Source organism: Dipteris shenzhenensis, chromosome 27, assembly GCF_047967505.1.
Source record: "Dipteris shenzhenensis isolate YYH24624 ecotype China chromosome 27, Dip_SZ_1.0, whole genome shotgun sequence".
Classification (NCBI taxonomy): Eukaryota; Viridiplantae; Streptophyta; class Polypodiopsida; order Gleicheniales; family Dipteridaceae; genus Dipteris; species Dipteris shenzhenensis.
In genome coordinates, this window is record NC_141622.1 from 15,123,505 (window position 1) to 15,146,198 (window position 22,694).

Genomic DNA, 22,694 nt, shown 5'->3' on the forward strand with positions numbered 1-22,694 from the left:
CCATTTGCAAAGAGGCAGCTAAGTTTTTGGTTGACATTTTCAATCATTCAAGAGTGAGAAAAAACTATATGTTAGTAAAAACTGTTACACTCCTTGGTAGAGCAAAACTACAAGACTGGGCTCAACACATATCCTTGCTGCTAACCAATTATGTATCCACTACCCATAATGGCAAAAGCTACATTGCCAATCTATTGGCCATAATAATTGGGTTTGCAATAGAGCAAGAGGATGACTCTACACCCCTCTCAACACAAGATATAGAGGACTTTGAAACATTGATATTATTGCCAGAATGGGAATTAGACCCTCCACCTACTCTCAATGTGGATAGCATGGAAGGGCAACAATATCTAAACAGACTCTAGAGCATGACAATGTGGAACTTTGCCAAAGAATACTGCAACTTAGTTCAATCTTGCTCCTGCAATAGAAGGACTCGAGCATGGAAATCCAAGAGGATACCATTCCACATAATGACTTTGTAAGAGAGCCAAATAGCATGCCTTTCCAGGAATCACAAGTCACCAATGTTGAGATGACTCCACGACTCTAGAGTCACAACTCCCAAATGTCTCTAGTGGCACCATACAACAGACAGTTGCTGTTCAAGAAATAGATCAACATTCCACATGGGCATGGAAGTCTACTGTATGTCCAATACCAGCAAGGCCATAGAACATTCCAGGTCATACAACATCACAACCAATAATTACAACAATGATCTCAATTATTTGTTGCCATGGCGTCAGATGAGCAAGAAAGAGAAATGGAAAGATAGATGCTCCCATCATTCCAATCCAAGTTGCAAGGTGCCGAGACTGAAATTATGAAGTTCAAGGAAATCATGGCAGAACAAATGCAGCAACAGCTCCTTACACAAAATGCTCTGCCAAGGTTTCTCTCCAAGATAAACACCTACAGCTATCTGATGCCTTGAACCAAAAGGAAAAGGTCAAGTTATCCCTCTCCCATATGCAAGCCACCTGTGATGATATCAAGAAGGAATTGGTGCAATTAAATGAAAAATTACTACTTAAAGAGGATCAGCTCCATGCCACATAGACACAAACAATGAGTTGCAGAACAGCCTCAAAGAGGGTGAACGTCTAATTCAAGCACTAGAGAAGGAATGCATGGCATCACGAGATACTTGTGCATGCCAAAGTAAAACTGGATGCTCAAGAACAAGAGATACTCCAACTCTGTGTGCTTAATGATCAATTTCCAAGGCATCCAAAAGCAGGTCAACAATTCAATAGTCTAAAAGCAGCTCAACAATTCAATAGTCTAAAGCTTGCATACACCTCCACATTGGGTAAGTATAAAGATAAGTGCATGGAGTGGCAAAATCAAAAAACAATAATTTCCAAGTTGGAAATTCAACTACTAGGTCAAGCTGATGATGACACAGAGGGTTCAGCACAAGATCTTTTGCTACAAGGCATCACTACATTATACCAAGAGCTTGTTGCAGTCCTCCAGCAACACCTTGAAGGAAGAATACACATACTTAGGAAACACATGTAGTATCTGGTCTTGATTGGACCAGACTAGTAAGCACAAAGACTCTCCAAGATCTATGCCAGCATATGGATGAAGATGAGAGGAATGTGTTTTGTCTCTCAGTGCATGCAAATCTCATACGTTAAAGGTTGATGCAATACTACTATATGAATGCTTGATGGGAAGTCCCCCTCTTCAGGTAGTAGTCGGACTCCTACCTTTAATGCAACAATCACCAACAACTTCCATATGATATAACTCCCAGAAGAATCCAAAATTAAAGCTATCCATGCTTACTAGAAGCGACAGGGATCTGCCAGAGGAATATGTGGTCTACCTTCAATCTAATCTCCCCTATCTTGCCACTCTCTATTCTGATCTACTCACATCCCTACGTAACTCAAGTACTTACTACTATTCTCCATATCTTTCTAGAAATCCATGCTAATCCATATTCCTTGCCGTGCCTCTTTGCCCATGCCTCTCAATACTATCGCCTAATCCAATAATCCAATAATCTAATTCCTATCATCCAGTTACACCTAGCTTTTTTCCAACACTTGACACTCCATCCCTTGAGGATTATCAAGTAGCTAATCAATTTGCCCTACTCTCCCTCCACTTTCCACCAACATTCCTACTTCTACCTTCTCAAACTCACTACTTGCTTCAACCTCAAGCTTTTCCCCTATAACCTCTTCCTCTCCCCAAAGACCACATGTTCCTCCAATCTCCCTTGAGTTTTCAATGGAAGACACCATTAATGATTCCATCAATGAGCTTCAAGAATTGGATAATCCAACTCGCACACCCACAAGGGAGTTACAACAAGATACAGATAGGATTCCCATGCCTGGTAATCCCATTGGTGATTTTTGGAGGTAATACCCAAACATGCACTTAAGAGGAGGATGGGACCTCTCCGAAATTTCAATGAGTATCCGCAGACATCAACATGAAATTGGAGCCACAACCTGCTTGGCATAGATCAAAGCTGCTCAATGAAAAGTACCTTTTTGAATACTTGCAGGCTCCATCTTCCTTTCGCATGCATCCCACATTTGATGTGGTGCCCCCGTCGCTACCAGTGGGATGCTAATCATCATAATCCAGATAATGCAGATGCTCCTTGTAATTGGCCGTTGATTAATAAAAACTCTAAAATCAAATGGACAAGCTAGGAAACACTCATCAGAGCCTTGGACAAGACATGCATCAATTAGGCAAATAAGTTATGACAAAACACTCAAGGAAAGTGCAAGATACAATGAAGCCTTAGTGGTCATCCTAGAGGTGTCCCTCACTGTTGACGACCATTTGACTAACCTTAGCTTCAATCCAAATCAACAGATATATGCTCAAACAACAAGTCGCCTTTTTTAAAGGGCCATATCCCTTCAAGGGCGTTATGCGTGTTTGTTTGAAGAAATGGTTGACATTGGCTTCTTGAAGACTGAGCAAGCAATCTATGATGTTTGTGGATTACAAGGAAAAGATCGACAAGAAGCTCACTCCATCTATCACCACCGCCATCTTTACCATACTCATTAGGTAAAGACAACCGCATCACAACATCATCTACAAACCCAACAATACCTCGAGGATGGGTAATCAAATCGGTCCAGGGGAGTTGTTAACCTTGTGGCAACAAGGGCCATAAGTGCAGTCTAGGACAACAACTATGAGAGCATTGTGTGTGTAGAGTAGCGGCAAAGCTCCGCTTGTAATATCTTGAGCTTGAAAGATGGTATGATAAATCTTACAGGATGAGGATAGCCAAAATCTTCTCTAGAAAAGGTCCAATCATACTTGCAAAATTAGGATCTAGACAGAGAAAGACTAAATCTAGAGAGAGAAATACTAAAAGCCTACACTTTCAGAGGTCCCTCCACTTTGTGTAGAGACCCAAAAGGTCCCCCCACTTTGTGTAGAGACCCAAAATGTCCCCCCTAAAAGTGGAGGGACTCCTGTCCAAAAGGTCTCCTATAAAAGAGGTCCCACCACGGAGGTACCTATGGATTGTGTAGAGAAAAACATGTATAAATATCTCTCAATGGAATGAAGCTCCCACTCTTTGGGGTTCAGTGTTCAAGCTCACTATAGTGTTCATGCGATTGATCTCCATTGCATCCATGCTCTCTTACACTATCGTGTTCTAGCATGCCCTTACCCTTGCACTCTTTACCCTTGTACTCCCTCCTCCTCCCTCCTCCTTCCTCCTCCCTCCTCATCCTCCTCCCTCCTCCTCCCTTCTCCTCCTTCCTCCTCCTCCTCCATCCTCCTCCTCCTCCTCCTCCCTCCCTCCTCCTCCACTCTCCTCCCTCTTCCTCCCTCTTTCTCCTCCTTCCTTGTCCATCCTCCTCAACCCTTACCCCGCGAATCCGCGAAGGAGACTAGCTCTCCACTTCTCAACCTTGGACTCCTCCTAAACCTTGCAACCCCCTCTGAACCCTGGAACTCCTAGTTAACTCTCTTAACCCTATTCCCCTTTCGAACCCTAAAATCCACTTCTAAACCCTTGAACTCCCGTGGAGGCGAAAGCCTCCATCAATCATTATAATCAATCCCTCTTTCTCATTCATGCACGCATGAGATCTGATTTTCATGCTTTAGCCTACACCTCTCACCAGAACACGACCCGAGGACCTATGCTACACTTGTGAACACCTATGCTACAACGAGCAACGACACGACTATAGGTGAACAACACCCTCACCACAGGGTTAATAGAAATGTTGTACTGACTCAACTGCCGTGTGACAACGAGGGCAAGTAGGGTCAGCCCCAAGCTTGGATCTCCACAGGTTCACTGCAATCCCTCCATGAATAGAAAGCCAAAAAAAAAGAGTGATCGTTCTATTCCTGAGGGATTTCCAAAGCCTACGCCAGAAGTTTTTCCACACAACTGCTAAAATCTGAAAACTATCCCAATGGGGTGTTCTAGAGGGCCTCCAACCTGTATTGCTGAGCTGAAACCTTCGGGCATTTCTAACTATGTAGCAAAAGAAGGGGAAGGCTTGGTGCCCCTCATCAATCCATTCCCACTCCCCTGGGTCCCACTTGAAGAACCTAATATGGGAACCACCATATAGCCAAAGTCTCCAAGACCCCGTCGCAAGGAGAATAGGATCGGGGTCAAGATACCACTGTGAGGATAGTGATACCTTGAGTGCACATTTAGCAAAAATGCAATCTCTTGCTCAATAACTTTCCAGCCTAAAGTGTTCCTCGAACAACTGTAGGACAAAATGGATGTCCTCATGATGAGTATGGAAGGAGTCCCTCGTTTTGATCACACTCTTGAGATACTTAGGCTTGCCACAAATACCTTTGATGATATAGTTATTCTTCTTCTCGAAAAAGATCACCGAAACAAAGAATCTTCGATCTCTTCTTCAGATACTATAGAGGTTCTTGCCTCCACCAACATATGGAAACCCAAGCCTACACCAGCACATGGAAAGACAAAGCCATTCAAGCCTCTCAAATGCACCTTTTGTAACAAGCTTGGTCATACGGAGGACAGATGCTACCAGAAGCTTGCCAAACAGCAAACAAAGGACCATGCCAGTTGGGTTGTAGCTGCCACTAGTGATGATGAAGATGACGACTGTCCAACACAAGTTCATGCTCTTACTACTAAAATCCAACATCTCTCTTTCCATCTAGAGGACAATGGAGATGATGATCCATAGATTTTCTAAGCATATTCTATTTGGGTACTGTGACATGAAGTTGGGGGTAATAAAACTTCACGCACCTCTTAGCTTCCTATTGCTTTCAAACTTAGTGACAAAGATCTTTATCATTGGAAAATGGAAAATAAAAGAGAAACTTTCATGCTAAGAGACCACACCACACATTCTTTCCTTAGATGAGAATGAAGATTGTAACGTCCCAAGTGATGAACATGTACTCTAGCATAGGGAGAAGGAAAGGATCAGCGGGGGCCATAATCTCACCAAGCCAGTCTGTGCCAAAGAGAAGAGTGAAACGTTGTTGAAAGAAGATCTGGTGGCTCAATATGACATGAACTCATATGTATCTAGGGGTTTTAAGGGGCTGATTGGGTCGGATGGATAGGCTCTAGGAAAACATTGAACCTCCTTCATAGATGCCTCTACAAGTAGCTCAAAACACTCTGCAAACTGTCATCAGACACATAGGACTATAACTTCTGACAAAGACATGATATGAAAGATTCAACAAATAAAAGAGATGCACCTTGAAATGGGCTTCATGCTAATATAATTTTTGTAAGAAACAGAGAAGTGGTTGAAAAGTTATGGACATTTTACTGGAAGGGGGTAAAAATTGTCTTAAAAATAAACAATCACACATAAAGAGTCGTACCTTTTTGTTCTGACATTTGATATAAAAACTAAATATATAACATGATGTGCCTTAAAAATAGCTTTGCGTTGATATAAGTTTCATCAAAATTAGAGCATTGAGTAAAAAGTTATGAGAATAATATTAACACGGGGTCAAACAATCATGAAAACACCTACTTCTTCTATTGATGTTGACCTAGGAGAATACTCCCTCCATGCTCAGACTTCATCAGCAATCCAAGTCTCGTAGAGGTTAGCTAGGAGGGAAGAAATATCTCCCTTCATGGCTCGAGAGATGGATAAACCATGTATGTGCAATGAGCGGCTGAATAAACAGCACTTTTGAAGACTTTGGAAGAGAGAGCAATGGAAAAAGGGAAGAAACACTCAAGAGAGAGAGCCCGAAGTGACGTTCATTACCAATAGAGTGAGACTCCACTCAAATGCAACTCAAAATACTACAAATACAAGGGAGAAGAAGAGGTTTCATACATACAAGAGGGACCAGGAGCTCCAAGACTACTCATAGAAAGAGAATGAACTAGAGAGATATCAACTCAAGAGTCTACATAAGAGGATATCTACAAGAGGGAGAGAGGGGGCTCATGGAAGAGGCTTGAGGAGACTAGAGCTATAGTAGCATGAGGCTCAATGGTGGAAGAGAAGTTGAATAAGGGAGAGGAGGGCTCCTTTTATAGAGATTTTGTCACCCTCCTTCACCCATTTACAATTGTTGCCCGTAGATTCCTTTCCCCATCAATCACATAAGCCCGTATGTCACCATCAATCACATAAGCTCGTATGTCACCATCCATGTCCTTTTTGGCTACATTCAATCACATAAGCCCGTATGTCACCATCCATGTCCTTTTTGGCTACTGTTGACATGCGTCCCATCAAAAGATGCACAAGACTCTTAAAATATTGAGAAAGTCAAGAGTCTCCCTATATGGAGCCTATAGGGACCTTTTCTTTTCCAAATGTCCACATCCTCCTTATTTCACATCCTTCTTGTAGATTCTTTTCCTGATTACATAAGCCCGTATGTTACCATCCATGTCCTTTTTGGCTACTCTTGACGTGTCCCATCAAAAGATGCTCAAGACTCTTAAAATATTGAGAAAGTCAAGAGTCTCCCTATATGGACCCCATAGGGACCCTCTCTTTTCCAAATGTCCACATCCTCCTTATTCCACATAGGAATTCTAGAAGGATTCCTCTTGACTCCACATTGTTTAACACTCCCCCACATGACTTCCATATGCTTGTGATCTCTCTTACATTATTGGAACACATGGACATGAGACCCACTCTTTATATGACTCACTCTTCCTATTTTCTAAAAACCCCATAATATCCCATACACAAATAACTCTCACCCCGTACCAAGGTATTTATAATTCATACACATGGTATTTACAATTATCCATTCCACTCATCCTCTTAATCCCATACAATATCTTAGAAAATGGAAATAAGTGAGAGCCACTAAGCTATCATTGGATACTCAAACTCTTATCAAACATAGAGAAAAGCAACACCAATGCCAAATAAAAGCTATCAATTTTAGCATCACAGTACTCTGCCATGGGTTGTTTTCTAAAAATGAATGAAATAAATGATGTATGTTTAGTCAAGAAAGGTTCTCTGCCTTGGATAGTCCTCCTAAAATGATGTATTCATTTGTTTGTTTTCTTATGTGTGACTCCATGTCCCTCATTAGTCCCTAGAGCCAAGAGGGGGATGCACTATGGGAGCCATGCATTGGCTTTGATAGGTCTATTTATCAATCTCCTAGACCTATGAGTTGGCCATGCATCAATGCATGATGAGCCTCTAAGCCATGTTAGTTGAGCCTCTGAGTCTATACCATGCTCACTAGCCTCTGAGCCATGCTTACTTGCCTTTGAGTTAGCATGGGAGCCATGTCTAGTTCTAGAGTGTCTTGCACAGTTCGATGATCGTCATTGTCATGTTCTGTTCTTGGTTCCATTCCAGTAGTCACTCACCTTTCCTCCATGGAGGGGTGTTAGGAAGAACAACATACACAAATACACTGATATAATCTTTAAACACAAGGTCATTGCAAAAATACAAAGATGACATACAAGCCATACACAAAGCACAACATCATGGAAGGTGAGAGACCTAGGATCCTACTAAAGAAGTTCTGACTCGAAGGACCACAATGTCAACAGTAAGATCCATCTCTTAGTCAAATGCTTGAAGACTAGCCAAGACTAGAACCACCCCAAAAGATATCCTCCCAAGTGCATCAACTAAAGATGGTTGGTCCTATTCACAAAGAAGTAGCTTAGCTCAAGAAAAAAGTCTTGAACACTAAAGGCATCATGAGGCAATTCATTCCAGTCCAAACTTTAAACTCTTGAGTTAAAAAAAGATATAGGACACGGACTAGACATATGGCCTTCTTGTCCACGCAAAAGCACTAACCACCTACAACAACAAGGGCTATGTTCTACACCTTCTAGTAGGAATCATTAACAAAGAGTTATGACAAGAAGAAGTCTTTACACCCGCCTCATCACAATCTCTAGAGAATTTTAATCTTCTTTTTCATAGTTGTAATCCAATAGAAAGATGTCCCCAAAAAAATGAAATCTCCTAAATGAAGAGCTTAGGAGTAAGATAATGCTCCTCATTTGTGGTTGTGCTCCTTGCTAGTTTCACATGATTGAGATGAGAGTAAGAATGAGTTCCTCTAGAGTCTTGCAAAGCTTGAGAAGCAAGGTGCCATAACACTAGAATTAACTAGTGCTCACAAAAACCTATAGGCTATAGAATGAACCTACAACACTAGTATTGACTAGTGTTCACAAAAACCTATAAACTATAGAATGAACCTAAAACCTTTTCCACAATGGCCTCGTAAAAAACATTTTCTCAATTTTGTAAAATCTGTCAAATTTTAGGCAAAAATAACTATATTTTAGCTTTAAAATCTAAAGAAAAACCTTAAAAAAATTGAACACTAGTATTGACCCCTCCACCCTACAGTTAGGTAGGTGTTAAGGGCTGCTGTCCTAGTTGACCCAGGCTCGGAACAAAAGATTTGTGTTCAGCCCATGAAGGCCGCCCCCTCGATGGCCAAGTCCTCGAATTGTGAGATGATTAGCCCATTCCATATCACAGGTTGGTGACATAAATTAGTGGAATCACGGCAATTTGTGATGACGTGGAGAAGGTAGTTGATAATGATCTTGGTGGGCATCACAACCAACTCGGAGAACTCATATGCTGGAGACCAGGTAAGTGGTCCTCGTTTCTGTAAACCAGCTTATCATTGCCCATCATCGAAAATCTTTGCAAGATTGAGCAATATCATTGCCCATCATCGAAAATCTTTGCAAGATTGAGCGATGGCATCCAAGGGTCATCGCCCATATTAAGAAAACCCATCAGCCCACCGTCAATAATCAGTGGCCGAACTTCATAGTTGCATCTAGGCTGTACCATCATAGTGGTCACTGGCATTACGGCGCCTAGTTTGCAGTAATTGCGATGTGTTTGCCAAAAAGGATGAAACTTGTGCTGAATTTGTACAGGAGAATGAGAAAAGACGCTTCACTCAGTCCCGCAGGCCAGAGAAACCTTCACGATGAGACATATGCAGCCACCCCGTTCCCATTCACTGTTTGCCGCTTTGCTGCCTTCAATTAGAGAGATACGGCAAGCCTTTAAAAATGGGGTAACAACCTACCGATTTCAATCATTTATGGCTGAGATCCGCTTTTCCCAAACCAAGTAATATCATGCCAGATATTGACAAGGGTGCGGCAGGTCAAACCTGTTGCCTTTGCATTTTGCAATCCAGATATTCCAGGTGGTTATCCTCCCAAATGCTGTCCTCCACCGACAGCTCAAGGCACTGAGTTGGCAAAAGGCCTCTTGAATATCCTAACTGATGACCTGCTCTCCATCTATCAGATTGGTGGCAAGGTCATCTCTATGGAGAAAGCATGCGTCTGGTCGATACATGCGTCTCCTCTATCGACCAAGCCCCCATACCGCAGGTGAAGACCTGACAGACCTCTGCATCCAGGCTGCAATTCTGAAGAGCATAACCAAATCCTCAGGGGGAGCTCCACAGGCAGTGTGCTATTGTCTTGGGAGTCTCTGGCCGTACAACAATGACATGTCTTGTCTCTCCTCATCTGCTTTATCCACGGGCTGATGGGTAGGCCATCACCTAGAAGAAGTATGAGATCTTACTTGATTGGAGACTGGCCTAGAGGCAGGACCTGAATCCAGTAATCACCTCAAGGGGCACTTGCTACTCCTATCAATGGCACTCTCGTGAGGGACTCCAAGTTCAGGCATCCAGCCGTAGCTATCTGCCAATGTGTGTGGTGTACAAGAACATCACATCCTTGAATGTCGGATCTTCAACGGCTAGAGCCACTCCCTAGGGGTCCCATTGAATCTCCTAGAGCAGTCGACCCTCCCACAGCCATAACTGCTCCTGAGTGAGCTCATCTCTAAAGGCCTGGGGTTGATGGCCCATCTCTTCCCCAATCACCCAACCACCCAGAACTGCCGCCACTCTAATGCATCCAAGGCTCCATCATCAATGAAATCTTAAGAGAATGTAGGTTTACCCTCATGAAAAAGGGGTCACGATATCTTTTATCCTTTATATTGAAGTCTGCTCAAGGAATTCATTTCTTGGATTGGTTAATTGAAATCTACAGATGCTGTTTGATTCCGCCCATGGCTTAGCTGTCGCTTTCCAATCCAGACTTAAATTCCCCCCAGGGCAATAGATATCACGGGCTTGATTTTGAGATTTGCAGGTTCATCGATCTTGATGCTCCTAGATTCTATCATATGCTGTCTTTGTTTCTGTCAGTATCAACCTGCAAAATATGCTTTCTTTTATGCCATATTGAATTCACATATTCTTCGTGGATTTTGAACAGAAACAAATAGGAGGATTAAGCTCAGGGACCTGATGTCTGTTACCCTTACTTGTTCTCATGGCAATCTTGACATTGAACTTTTTGTAGAAGACACGCCCAGGTTTGCTTTTTGGGGCCTTTAGTAGTTCACAATTTATGTTAAAGAATGAAGAGTATTTTACATTGATATTCTTCCAAATATAATCTATAAATAAGGCAGTGTTGCATAAGAATACATCACCATATTTGATCATAAGGTTGAGTCTTGTATTACATCTGTATTTGAGTTTGGACGACTTCCCTGTGACCAGTCTCCACGTGCTATGATCCATCTATGAATGTCTTTGCTGGAACATGGTTTTCAGTAGTATGACATTTTATCCTCACAGTGTATGATTTCACAGGATGCTCTTTTAGGCACTTGTTATGACTACAATTCATGATGCAAATGTCCATTCAAATAAGCGTGCTCACTGTTCTGTGTTGAACATCTAGATACCAAGTGTAATTTCTAACATTTAGATACCAAGTGTAATTTCTAACATTTAGATACCAAGTGTAATTTCTAATGTGGTGTTTAATTTGAACTTCTGTAACCAATATCTGAAAGGTAACTGTTGCTAAATTATCTATAAAAATTGAGTAGCTATTTTTCAGCCATCACATATTTTTCTCTGTTTTCGGGGTGTGTTGTAGAATATATAAATACTTATCTGCATGTGCCAGGTAACATTTGGCAGATTGATCTATGCTGTGGATCAGAATAAATTGTAATTCAAGTATTGTTGTATCTGCTGCTCATTCGGTTGACTAGCACAAGGATATTGCTTTAACAAATGCAATATCATTGTGCCTTTTGGGTATTAGCCACAATGCTGCTATAGGATCCATGGATCAGTTTCTCACTTTAAGCTCAAGTTTGGATTAAGCATAAAGCTCAGTGCTGTCGCTACCTTCTGCTCACTGCCTCACCCTAGCTCCTCATCTCTCTCTCTCTCTCTCTCTCTCTCTCTCTCCTGTTAGGAACGAAATGAAATTCTGTATGAACGTAGGTTCTTATGACACTTCATGGTTGAACCCTTAAAAATTAATGAAATAGATTGATGTGTGTGCAAAATTGAGTTGTGGCATCAATCCACATCATCTATACACATCATCGAATTTTAACTACTTGCAAGCAAGCAACATAGCTAGTTTAATTTGCAAATTTGCAGCAAAGCAAAAAGTTTCATTGGAGATTAGAAGGGTCTAGGTTGGAAAACCTTTAGTGTTTTTGGCTTTTTCACCTCTCTATACTATGCAGAAGAAGGGAGCATCCTTCGTGTGGGCTGAGAATCAGATTGCAGCATTTGAGATGCTAAAAGAAAAGCTTACCAAAGAAAAGCTTACCACAGACCCAGTATTGATCTTACTAGATCTTCGGAAAGCTTTTCATGTCCAAGTTGATGCATGTGGAAAGAATGGCCTTGGAGCGGTCATTATGTAGGAAGGACGGGTAGTGGCTTATGAGAGTAGAATTTTGCAGGATGATGAGAGACATCTCACACATTTATGGAAAGGAATTGTTGGCTATAATTCATGCCTTGGCTATGTGGAAGCATTATTTATTTGGGGCTGATTTTACACTGCAGACAGATTATCAGCCTCTGAGATATTTTCTCACTTAGACGAAGCTATCTGAGAAGCATATTTGATGGGCCATTTTCTTATCCATACTTCACTTTCAAATAGTGCATGTGGAAGGTAAAAAGAATGTAGTGGCCGATGCATTGTCAAGGAAGCCTCAGGTTTCCGCAACCACACATTGCCCATGCTTTCTTCCTAAAGACACTGATAGTTAGATGTCCTGTAAATGATCCTTGCTCATTGTTTCCCATTTAACACATTCAAGGATCCATGCCATGGACTAGATCAATGCTATCGTAGTAGTTTTTTGTTGGGTCATTGTAGTGAAGATCAGACACACACACACACACACACACACACACACACACACACAGACTATATCGCTACTATTTGAGAGAGAGAGAGAGAGAGAGAGAGAGAGAGAGAGAGTATATCGCTACTATTTCTTGCCCATGTTGAGTGAAGGTTTCCTTGATGCTTCTAGTGGAATCAGCCAAGGTATGGTGTAAGTTGCGATTTTTTAAGATGTCGAGATGCAGTTTCAGTTGATATTTGAAGACCAGGGTCGTATCTTTGTATATACAAATGAGAACATTAGCTCGCAAACTTGAGCTATAGAACTACGTAGAATGCTCCAACAATAGCATTACAATGATCAATCCATCACTTTGACCATTGCTGAACTTGAACTTCATCAAGGGAAAAACCACCATGAATACTCTTTGCGGCTTTGACTATCATGATTCCATGCTCACCCGTCCAAAAGATCCACCTTTATTTTTGATTTTGATACTAAGGACAAAGTGTAGCAAATGTGTCAAGAACGATAGCATGCAAGCCACTAAAGGAATGAAGACCGATGGCCTTTGATGCTCACTAAAAGTCTTGAGATCAATTGTGGGGTGACTGATAGTTTTTTTGACATAGCTCCAAAATGGAATGGTACATAGAGTTTTCTGCAAGTTCCTAAGTCAACCACACGTGATTTCATTTCCTCTCAAAGGTTTTTATTTGTTTCAAGCTTTGGGTGTTTGCTTTGTGCACGAGAGAGAGAGAGAGAGAGAGAGAGAGAGAGGGAGAGATGAGGGGGGGAGGAGGGAGAGAACAAAGAGTTGAATGCAACGAAGGACCAGTATGCTCAGGATGAGGATTTCTCCAGGGTTTATGACCAATTGTCTAATAATCAGCAGCATGATCATTATACCCTCAGAGATGACTTTATTGTGATGCATGGATGCCTTTGTGTCACAAAGCAGCTAAGGCCAAAGGTTATGATAGAAAGTCATGCTCCACGGTATGCAATACATAGAGGCATTGATGCTAACGGGATGTGGACGCCTGGTTTTTGAGGTTGATAGGTATGTTGAAAGCATGGATGTGGCGTATGAGAAGGTGATACAGGCTCTCCAGAAGACTCAGGCAAAGCAAAAGAAGGCAATTGATAGTTACCGTTGTGAATTGGTATTTAATGAAGGTGATTGGATTCTTTTGCACTTTGAAAAGACAATGTTGAAGAAGAAGACCGGTTGTTTCCTGAACTTAGCATGAGATATTATGGGCCTTTTCAGGTTTCAGAGAAGTTAAGTGATGTAGGTTATAGGTTGAAGGTATTGGATCACTGGAGGATTCACAATGCTTTCCATGCGAGTCTCTTTAAGCCTTTCAGGGTGATGTGCTAGAGGATATACTTGTTGAGATGCAACTAGAGGTCGAGGAATTGGATGAGATCCTAGTTCCTGAGCAAATTTTGACACATAAGGAAAGGAAGGTCAGAGGCAGAGTTTCCTGCCGCTACTTGAAAAAATTCAGAAATTATTCTTCATTACATGCAAAGTGGCTAGAAGAGGATGATCTGGCAGATATTACAGGTCTATTTCAGCTTGACTTGACTTGGTTGTGGCTCCTTCGGGCTCAACAAAGCATAGGTCTAGAGCATTGCCTGATGCTCAAGAGAGGGGTAGTACCTCTGTCTCTTTGTTAGAGACAGGATCAGATGTCCAGAGGTCGCTTGGTGACATTGTATGTTTCACCCGAGATATTGTTTGCTGATAGTATATCTGCCTTGGGACTTCTATGGTCAGTGTACTAGTCACTATGAGTTGGTTTTTGCAGTTTATATGGATTGCTATCCTAGGTTCTGAACAATCATATATGCTGTCTTCAATGGTAATACATGCTTTCATGATGGTATATTCACATGTATTTCAGTTACTGCATATCCTTGTAACATCCAGATGCTATGGAGGTTGCCATGTTTCAAGAGAGGGATATGTCACGAGGGCGTGATTGTTGAGTGGGATCCTATGAAACGAGGGGGCAAGGCCTTGGGATGTGGGTGTGCTAGTTTTGTCCCCTAGGGATTGGTGCCTTAGGGTGAATTCGTTGTTAAGTCCAAAGCAAGGGCAAAATATCCTTAGGACACAAGTTGTCATTGGTTTAGTCTCACTAGAGGGGGGCAAGGGGCTAATGAGCTCTAAGTTGGTCATTGGTGTTGACCAGCTAGGGCTTAGGGAGGGGCAAATCAAAGCCCTTGGGGGCAAATGAAGGCGTGGGCTGCCACGTGGTAAGCCCATGCATTTGGTTTTGGAAAGGAAGATCATGGAAGAAGTTGGCTAATCGACGGGCGCACGGGATAGCTTGGAGGAGAGGAAGAAGGGTGTATGGAAGGATAGAGCGGGCTAATCGTCACACGGGTGGATCATCATGCAAGTGAAAGAAGGAGCTCGTGGGTTGTGACTATGTACGGAAGATCCTCGTGCAACTCTTGCAACGACAATGTACGGACACACATGCAGAGATAGAGCGGACTGTGTACGGGCGTTAGCAAATGAGAAATGCCTAAGGTCACAAAACAATACAGAATACTTTGCAGAAATTGTATGGAGGTTTTGGGGCTGCTGTTTGTACGAGACTGTACGGTGGTCGTCCGTACAGTTCACTCTTTTTCGTGCAAGCTGACGTGCATAGCATTAATGGCTGTATGGATGCAAGGGCAGTCCTGCTGTGGTACGGAGACATTAATGCTGACTGCTTGTTCGAGCTTTTGACAAGCTAAGTTTGGTCACCTTACGGTTGACCATTGGTTCTATGCTTACGCTGAAGAGGGCGCTATTGGTGTGATTGCCTGTGAGTATTGGGCTGTGTTCTTTTGGAGAGACTTGCTTGGCAGGATGGTACACAATGAATGCTTGCAGCGGTTGTTCGTGCTTTTGAGCATCGTGGGCAGTTCAGTTATGCTTTCACCCATTGTTTGCGTATTCCCATTGAGCCAGTGGACACTTGCGGTTGGTTGGAGATTGTGTGGCTCTGCAAGGGCTCCTAGTAACAGCTCCTGACTTCTAATAGAGGTGTTTGCATTGAGAATGGATGCCTATGGTCACATGGGTGTGAGAGCAGAGCCCCGTAGGGCTAATGTTTGAACACCGATGCCTACTGGGAGTGGAAAGAGCACTGAAATCGAGTGAGATTGTACTCATTGTGTAATCTACTTGTGGGACTCTTAAATTAATAAAGAAATACCGAAAGGGGCGCCAGGCTTTGGGGCCAGTCTGTGTCTTTGTACTTGAGCAGGAGCGCTCTAGCTCCCCCTATCTGTGTTTGGAGTGTTTGTTGAATATCTTAATGTGAAGGCTTTTGGCTGGTTAGTTGTTTTACCACCCTCTTGTTGGCCTTGAGGCTGGTTTCAATGCGCTTCTAACAAGCTTTCAGGATCCAGGAGGAGGATTGCTTGCTCGTTTGTGACATGGGTACCTACCAAACAGGTGCAGTGAGAAGGGAGTCAGTCTTTCACCGAGGCAGGCTTTCAGGCAGGACCTCGAGCCATGAGGAGTTGTTTGTGCTGACTCAGGTGACAATATGTTACCAGTACATATTTTGATTCGATGTTATGACCTGGCAAATCTAGAGGGGTCCTCCTAGTGTTCTACTACAACTATTGTTTGATGAGCTATTGGAGATTCAGATTGGTTAGCAGAGTGCCAGAGACGGTTGATTGACTATTGTGAGCTGTTCCATGGCCATTGTCATTGGAGCACTGAAGTTCATCGATCTGGTGACAGTGAACAAGTTTGAACTTAAGAGGGGCCTTTAGAGGGGGTTGTCTAGCTCTGAGATACAGGTGCCCACGCAGGGACACAGACCTTGCACCAGGGGCAGTATCAGTTGGTGCACTGTTCCAGTACCTACGGTTGGCGTGATGTACGAAGTACTAGTAGTTTGATTGTTGTACCAGATGACTTATTGTACCAGTACTTGATCATAGGAGTATCTAGCACCTGTGGCCTGGAAGCAATAGTACCAAGTTTCCAGTGATCGTGTTGAGGCGGTTCATGGCAAGAGGGGGCTTATTCAACAGTACCTGTGGTGGTCTTCATCGATCGAGTATCACACGATGGATTCTAGTTGTTCCAGCGGCACACCTAGCTCCCTGGCACCAGTGCTCCATCCCAGAGCTGAAAGAGGGTGTTGGAGGTCAACATCTCTTAGGAGGTGTGCCCGCTCCCTGTGAGGTTAGGATCGCCCCTCGTGAGGATAGAGTAGGTTATGCAGTGGTTTCCCCAGCAAGGGAGCGGTCCCTTTGTATGGCTGTGTGCAGCCCATATGGTAGGGCCTCGGGTTGTCCCCTGAGAGCCTGCTGGTCAAGATGTCTGCAGGAGGGCTGAGGGGGTCGGCCCTCTAGTAGGAGCTGTCGGGCTAGAGGGTAGAGGGTACAACCCTCTTTATAGGGCTTGGAGCAGCTCCTTTTGTGCAGTAGGGGATTGGCCGGGTGGCCTGGTGGGTCAGCCCACATGCAGCGGCCCACATGCAGGCCGGTCGGATCCTTAGCTTGCCGATTGACCAAGGAGGGGTTGGGGCTATATATAGCCTCCCCCCCCCCCTCCAATTGGTGTTTTGGCATCTCATTTTTGTGTCTCTTGGGCAATGGTCTGAGCTCTTGAGCAGTCTTGTATTTCCCCACCACCTTGGGGGTTTTTTCTGAGATCACTTGCAGTTTCTCTCATCTCTTTGTGTCCTTTCTTGTTTGGTGTGTGTGAGGTTCTCTCTCTCTCTCTCTCTCTCTCTCTCTCTCTCTCTCTCTCTCTCTCTCAATTCCATTCAGTTCCGCTGCACTTCTCATATTTCCTTGGTTATGGCGACAAAATACACGAAGCCCAAACGAGAGGTTAGATGGAGGTGATCACTCTATTATAAACCTCCTTCCACACATCAGCCAATAGCAAACTAGTCCGTGATTATGTTGTTAATATTCACAGAGGCCACCTTAGAGCAAAGGCAATCTCTGTATCAACTTTAATTGACTACTCCTGTTGTCTGCCCAGACAAACTCAGCTCACTTCCTCGCTAAAAAAAACTGTCACCCAAGATTTCACTAGGCGATGAACATCTGCTACGGGAGGATCCACCATGCAATTTACAGCGCCAATCTTTGTTGTCGTGTGCCTATTTGATTGTCTCTCCTTCAGTTGCTTTTGGTTGTAGCCAGTAGCAATCACAACAGTTTCGCCTTGCGACCCATGAGCCTTCTTCTATGCTGTTGCCACTCCTAAGCCAGCCTTCGGACCATATGTGGCAAACCAATGGCGCTTTCACATAGCTCGCGTACAATAATGCCTTTCAAGTATAGTGCAATCAATTGTATGAGCACATGAGGTTGCTGTTGATCGACATGCACCTATCTACCAGGTAATCTAGCACACAATTATCTGAACATATCTACATCGACTACTTCTACTTACACAAGCCCACGAAAAAGCTTTTGCAATGCTTTACTCAGAACGCCATGAGCAGCCAAAACTCCATAAGCCCATCAAGAGCACCGATATGGCCTACAAACGAGTAGTCTATCTCTTGATGTATCAAACGTGGTATTTCTCTCATTCAATGCCGAAATTAGGGTTCTCATACAAGAAAACATTTTATTTTTTTAGGCAAAGTCAATACAGAGATTCCAAAGCTGCATCACAGATACAATAGGTCCTTGAGAAGAGGGAATATCATCACATTGAATACAAAATTGGGTGTCCTTGTCCCAAAAAGAGAGTGTATGATCTTTCCATCCAATCCGAATATCGTGGGTTTTAGAGAGATCACCTCCCAGTCAATGATAGCAACATCTGAGAGCTTACAGGTGTTCTTAGCCACACCCCTTGATTAACCCTAAGTCCAACCGTATGCCCTGATAACTTTGCCAACATGGGTGTGACAACGTTGGCCTTTCACACCAAGGATCTTACAGACAATCTTTGACCATTGGATTAACCAACTATAGCTCACATAAATTGGGTAAGGTTATAAACAAAACCCACACATAGATTTGTATTTGCTTACAAACTTGAGTTGATGTTAAATACCCCATTGTCTTTCTAAAGGTCATTGTCAATTGATCTATCTGAGGTCCTATTACATTGGTACTGGAAATGCAACAGGATGGCCCAAGAATAACCTCGACATCTAAAGAGATGACTGGAGCTGGTGGAAAGACCTGCCAGCTGGCCACCAATCCTCTGGTCAGCTGGTCGCATTATGGACCTGTGTGTTCAAGGAGTGGCCTCTATGTACAAAAGGATGGCTGGCTGTGAATTGAGGAATGCCATCCCTTTTACTACATGCTCCAGCTTATAAGTAGCCCCTAGCTGCCACACGGCCGTCCATTGAGTCTGTGTATGAGGCACAACATGCCATTAAAAAATTCACATCAAGTATGGCATTATTTTCCTAATTTACTGCATCAAAGAAACCCTTTCAAATAAGGAGTATTACCTATTGTCTTTCCTTTGCCCTGGGAGGCAACAAAATGAAGCGGACAGAAAGACATGGTTAAATGTTTGAATGTGTTTTTATATTGAGCTTCATAAAGCAAGTTAAAAGCACCAAATTTTAGAATCTCTATTTTTTCTGTTTAGAGTACATGCGCTTCAGTAGGCTTTAGCAGCTACCAAGGTGAGTCCTGCTGCGCACCCTCTGACTTTTCTGCCTGTGTGGATCTGCTGCTGTTTGATGTGCTCCGGGAAGGCCCGAAACTAGACTGAACTGCTAGGAGAGGTCCAATGGTCCTTCTTTTGTAGGTTTGGAGCCCCCTGGAACTGGCTGACTGGCTAGTCTGGTAATGTCCAGAAAAGGGCTGATTGGCCCTGTATAGGCCAGGCTTATAAATGGCCCCGCTGTGCTCGATTTTCCCAGCCCTTTGGCCCTCTATGTAGGCTCATTCCTGTGCTGTTTCCAGTCCCATACACAGCCCTAAATGTGGTCTCAATGTCATCCCTAAGTGCTGACCAGGGTGGCCCATATGGCTTCCTTAAAATCAATGCATTAGGGATGTAGCAGCCATGTGCTGTCCATGTAGCAGCCAGGTTGCTGCCCACACCATCCCCCATCTTCTCTGTCTATGCTGCATGTCAACCTCCCTCATCTTCTCCGACTCACATGTGAGTAGGTGACCACAATAATCCAACAAGATTTTCTTACATGCAGCTTCAGATACAGATTATAATATCCTGATGAAATGAAAGGCTTACATTTTATTTTTTGTTGATAGATCATAGTAACGTATTTGGGGCAAAAGTTGGTTTTAATGCAAGCTTATGGATCTTTAAACATGTGCAGAACGTGCAGGAATTTTGTTGAGCTTTGTAAAGCTGGCTATTACGATGGCATTGATTTCCATGTAGTTACTCAAATGCTCACCTTATAATTTAAGCTTTGGGGCTAGCTTTTGCAATCCCATTCCTTTTTCATTGTTTGGACGTAGTAGATCGTTTTTTAAAAACAGAAACCCATACCCTTGTTCATATGATTTGTTGACTCGATGATTTGTGTGGAAGAAAATAGTGTTCTCTTTGGTTTGCTAGCTCATGACCTTTTTATTTTGTTTTGTGAAAGCAGAAGGTAGTTCCTGGCTTCATGTGCCAGACTGGAGATCCGACAGGTTGTATAGCAGTATACATGCTGGAGAGGGGGGCTATTAAACGAAAATATCATGATTTTGTTCCTATTATCTTTACAGTTAAATATATTTTACAAAGTGGATGGGCAATTCAAACTATTTTAAACATGCTTTTAGGAGACAGAACGGCCGAGCTCATTTGTAATGCAGGAAGAGTCATGTTCAAAAGAAGAGCAAAATAAAATTAAAAGCATTTAATACTAGAAACGTGGCTTATTAATGCAGCATGAACTGCAAATAATAAACTGGAAAACGATTGTGGAGATTGTGTCTCTTACAGAGTTTCTGTTTAAAAATCACAACGTTTATTCAGGTACAGGAAATGGTGGGTTTTCCATTTATGGTCCGGTCTTCCCAGATGAAATCTGTGCAAAGCATAGTCATGATAGAAAGGGTGTAGTCTCAATGGCAAATGCAGGACGAAATACCAACTCTTCCCAGTTCTTTATAATCTTTAAGCCTGTATGGTTTCAAAGTTGATATCTAAGACCCTTATTGAGTACTCATACACAAATCAGTCTGCACTTCATAATAATACTTGTATATGATTGGCATTAATGCAGCTGTATGTGTAGAGTGTACTTGAGTGAGTAATATTCATTGTACATATTGGTGGGGCGGGGGGGTGGGATGGGACACTTGTTACCTGCCTAAATGCAAATCTATATATACCCTGTATATGTACGTGCCCTTGTTTGGAGAGCATGCACTGCAGATGCATAATCATGCACATGCACACGAACACATGTGCACGGGCACACATTGTCATGTTTTGTCTCATGTATGGGGAAGCTTGTGTTAGGTGTTCATCTGAGGCTTTGTTTGAGTAAAAGATTATTATCAAAGAATTAGTAATAGCTGAATGAGCAAATTTGGCTCCTATGCGAAAATGTTTGGAGCCCTGGCTCTTTGCTACAAAAATAAGACTATGCTTTTCCCAATCTGACAGAGTCCTCACCTGGATGGAAAGCACACGTTGTTTGGAAAAGTTCAAGACCATTCACTTCCAGTTTTGGAAAAAATACAGCATGTGATGCTTAAAAACTTTAAACCAGTTTTACCAGTAAAACTGTAAGTTTCAATTTCTTTGTATGAGTCTCTGCTTTTCAACCTTTGAAAATTTCAATGCACCAAGTGTTTATTAATATATGCAGGTATGTAGCTGAGGTGACAAATGATCCATGGGAAGGACAAGAACTACCCTATGGTGCTTCTATTCCACCAAAGCCTCTTATTACATCAAATACATGTGCTTGTAGAATCCAATAGCTGGAAGAGAGCATTCACTTGCTATACGCAGATGATATCTGTACCCTCTTATATTTCTGGTCGAAATATATACAGCCTTGACTTCTCTGTTTGGAACATTATAAATCCTATTGACTGATGGTCAGACTGTTAATACAATTTGTAATCCCATTTTGCTTGTCAATGGATGTATGGACCTTTATTAGAATCTATTACTTTGTATGTCTTTTTGAAGTTAACAACACGTAGAGGTGTTTTCACTGAGGATTGGATGTCTTACTTATGTAGATAGAGGGCTCTTACTGAGGGTTGACTATCTCACTTCTGTAGACATATTTAGCACACTGTAATGCTTGGGGAATGTTCATGAATGCAATCTGTTGTGAACCAACACTATTGACCATTCACAAGAATAGTTGTATCAAATGGTTTCCTTGTCAATTTGCTTCATTTCTTTTATGGGGGAAGGGTTGGTTTCTATTTCAAGCAGCAAAATAAAGTGTCAAGCTAAATAAATATGCCGAACGAAGGCATTCCATTGTAGAAGTAGTGTTAGGACTAGGAAATATAAAAATTTACCAATTTTATTTCTCCTCTCTTTCCAAAGTACCTTTGCAAGTGCTGTTAGAAATGAAATGCATTTTGGTGTAAATTTTTTTTATAAACCTGTATCTACCAAAAAGATTATTCCTTTTCTGTCTTCTATAGCTGGTTGAGAATGTTTAACAAAGGACAGGCTAATTGGGATGCTTTTGTAGATTTCCTAATCAACCTCGAATCCTTTTAACTCACAGCAAACCTCTCTTGATTAAGCGGATCATGAGGTTATTTTTCAACCAAGGCTGTAAGAGAGAGAGAGCAGGGAAAAAAGTAGTTTCAAGAGCCTTAGAATAAGTCTTAGCATCAGGTTTGGGTTTGTTTCGTTTAGAAAAGCAAGATTAATGAGGTCTGGATTTCTTTTCAAGGAAAAAGGAATTAAATCTTTTCTTTGGTGTTTTCAAAGAATCTTAGTAATTTTCTTCGTGGTTTTTGCAAAAAGTAGCTACTAACAACCTACCTTAAATGATTTGCAGCTTGGTGCTTGTCTCACAAATAGCAATATAGTACGTTTGTAATTTC

At 42.3% G+C, this 22,694-nt stretch overlaps 1 protein-coding gene across 1 annotated transcript; it reads left to right on the forward strand.

Annotated features, from left to right (window-relative positions):
* The first annotated feature begins 9,118 nt into the window (after positions 1–9,118).
* Positions 9,119–21,928, forward strand: LOC147883914 (peptidyl-prolyl cis-trans isomerase ppi1-like). The gene is made up of 7 exons (XM_087398730.1): positions 9,119–9,441; positions 10,781–10,880; positions 19,988–20,048; positions 20,267–20,309; positions 20,641–20,789; positions 21,277–21,398; positions 21,482–21,928. The coding sequence occupies exons 1-7, from the start codon at positions 9,363–9,365 to the stop codon at positions 21,594–21,596; spliced, it is 669 nt and encodes a 222-aa protein (XP_087254856.1). The 5' UTR covers positions 9,119–9,362; the 3' UTR covers positions 21,597–21,928.
* The last annotated feature ends 766 nt before the right edge of the window (positions 21,929–22,694 follow it).

Coding starts and splice junctions, on each gene's coding strand:
- LOC147883914 (XM_087398730.1), top strand. CDS start 9,363: ATGTGTTTGCCAAAAAGGATGAAACTTGTGCTGAATTTGTACAGGAGA. Junction 20,049..20,266: donor ACGATGGCATTGATTTCCAT/GTAGTTACTCAA, acceptor TTGTGAAAGCAG/AAGGTAGTTCCTGGCTTCAT. Junction 20,790..21,276: donor TCTTTATAATCTTTAAGCCT/GTATGGTTTCAA, acceptor CCAATCTGACAG/AGTCCTCACCTGGATGGAAA.